Source organism: Corapipo altera, unplaced genomic scaffold (assembly GCF_003945725.1).
Source record: "Corapipo altera isolate COAL_440 unplaced genomic scaffold, ASM394572v1 76230, whole genome shotgun sequence".
In the NCBI taxonomy this organism is placed as follows: Eukaryota; Metazoa; Chordata; class Aves; order Passeriformes; family Pipridae; genus Corapipo; species Corapipo altera.
The window spans coordinates 1-1,210 of record NW_020892350.1 but is presented as its reverse complement, the minus strand read 5'-3'; the positions used below and the strand labels follow the sequence as shown (position 1 = coordinate 1,210).

At 53.9% G+C, this 1,210-nt stretch overlaps 1 protein-coding gene across 1 annotated transcript; it reads left to right on the top strand.

Moving 5' to 3' along the window:
- Positions 1 to 6: 6 nt before the first annotated feature.
- Positions 7 to 1,206, top strand: LOC113942641 (E-selectin-like; the record flags this gene model as incomplete). Its single annotated transcript, XM_027633738.1, has 5 exons — positions 7 to 58; positions 194 to 379; positions 513 to 698; positions 835 to 1,020; positions 1,156 to 1,206. Coding segments are annotated over exons 1-5 (646 nt in total), but the record flags the coding sequence as incomplete, so codon positions are not given.
- Between the last annotated feature and the right edge of the window lie 4 nt (positions 1,207 to 1,210).

Here is a 1,210-nt window from a genome sequence, read left to right as displayed (position 1 = left end):
GAGCGTCGGGAGTGCACGGCCATGGGGACATGGACTGGAGACATCCCACACTGTGAAGGTAGAGCTGCTGCTTAAGCTGTCACAGGCCTCTGGTTGACCATGGAATGTTCTCCAGTGCTGTGGTCCTTTCATTCCAGCAGTTTATCCTTGTACTCCTCAGACTCCTGCTTGAAGTGTGTCTCTGTTCTTTCAGCCGTCACCTGCCCTGTGCTCAATGCACCAGACCAAGGAGAGCTGAACTGCTCCCATCTCCATGGGAACTTCACCTTTGGTTCTACATGTGCCTTCTCCTGCCAGAAAGGGTTTGTGTTGATGGGGCCAGACATCTCTGAGTGCACGGCCACAGGGACCTGGTCTGAAGACACTCCACGCTGTGAAGGTAGAGCTACTGCTAGAGCTCAAGGTGTCACTGGCCTTGGGGTCACACTTGGGTTTTTCCAAGCCTCTCAGATTGAACAGTTTAGCCTCATAGTACCTAGGGTCCTGCTTGAAGTTTTTCTCTATCCTTGCAGCCATTGCCTGTCCAGTGCTCAATGCTCCAGACTGGGGAGAGCTGAACTGCTCCCATCTCCATGGGAACTTCACCTTTGGCTCCACGTGTGTCTTCTCCTGCCAGATGGGGTTTGTGCTGAAGGGGTCAGAGACCCGCGAATGCATGGCCACGGGGACCTGGACTGGGGACTCCCCACAGTGCAAAGGTAGAGTTGCTTCTCGAGGTGTCACAGGCCTTGGAGTGACCATGGGATGCTCTTGGGTGTCTTGGTCCTCTCATTCCAACAGCTGAGCCACGTAGTCCACAGACTCTTACTTGAAATGTGCTTCTTTACCCTGCAGCCATCACCTGTCCAGTGCTCAGTGCTCCAGACCAGGGAGAGCTGAACTGCTCCCACGTCCATGGAGACTTTGCCTTCAGCACCATATGTGCCTTCTCCTGCCGGATGGGGTTTGCACTGATTGGGTCAGAGAGGCGTGAGTGCATGGCCACAGGGACATGGACAGGGGATGCAACACGATGTGAAGGTAGAACTGCTGCTCAAGGTGTCTCAGGCCATAGGTTGACCTGGGATGTTATTCAGTGTTTTGGTCCTTTCATCATAAGAGTTTAGCATTGTAGTCCCCAAGCTCCTTCCTGAAGTGTGCTTTTTTGCCATGCAGCCATTGCCTGTCCAGTGCTCAGTGCTCCAGACTGGGGAGAGCTGAACTGCTCCCA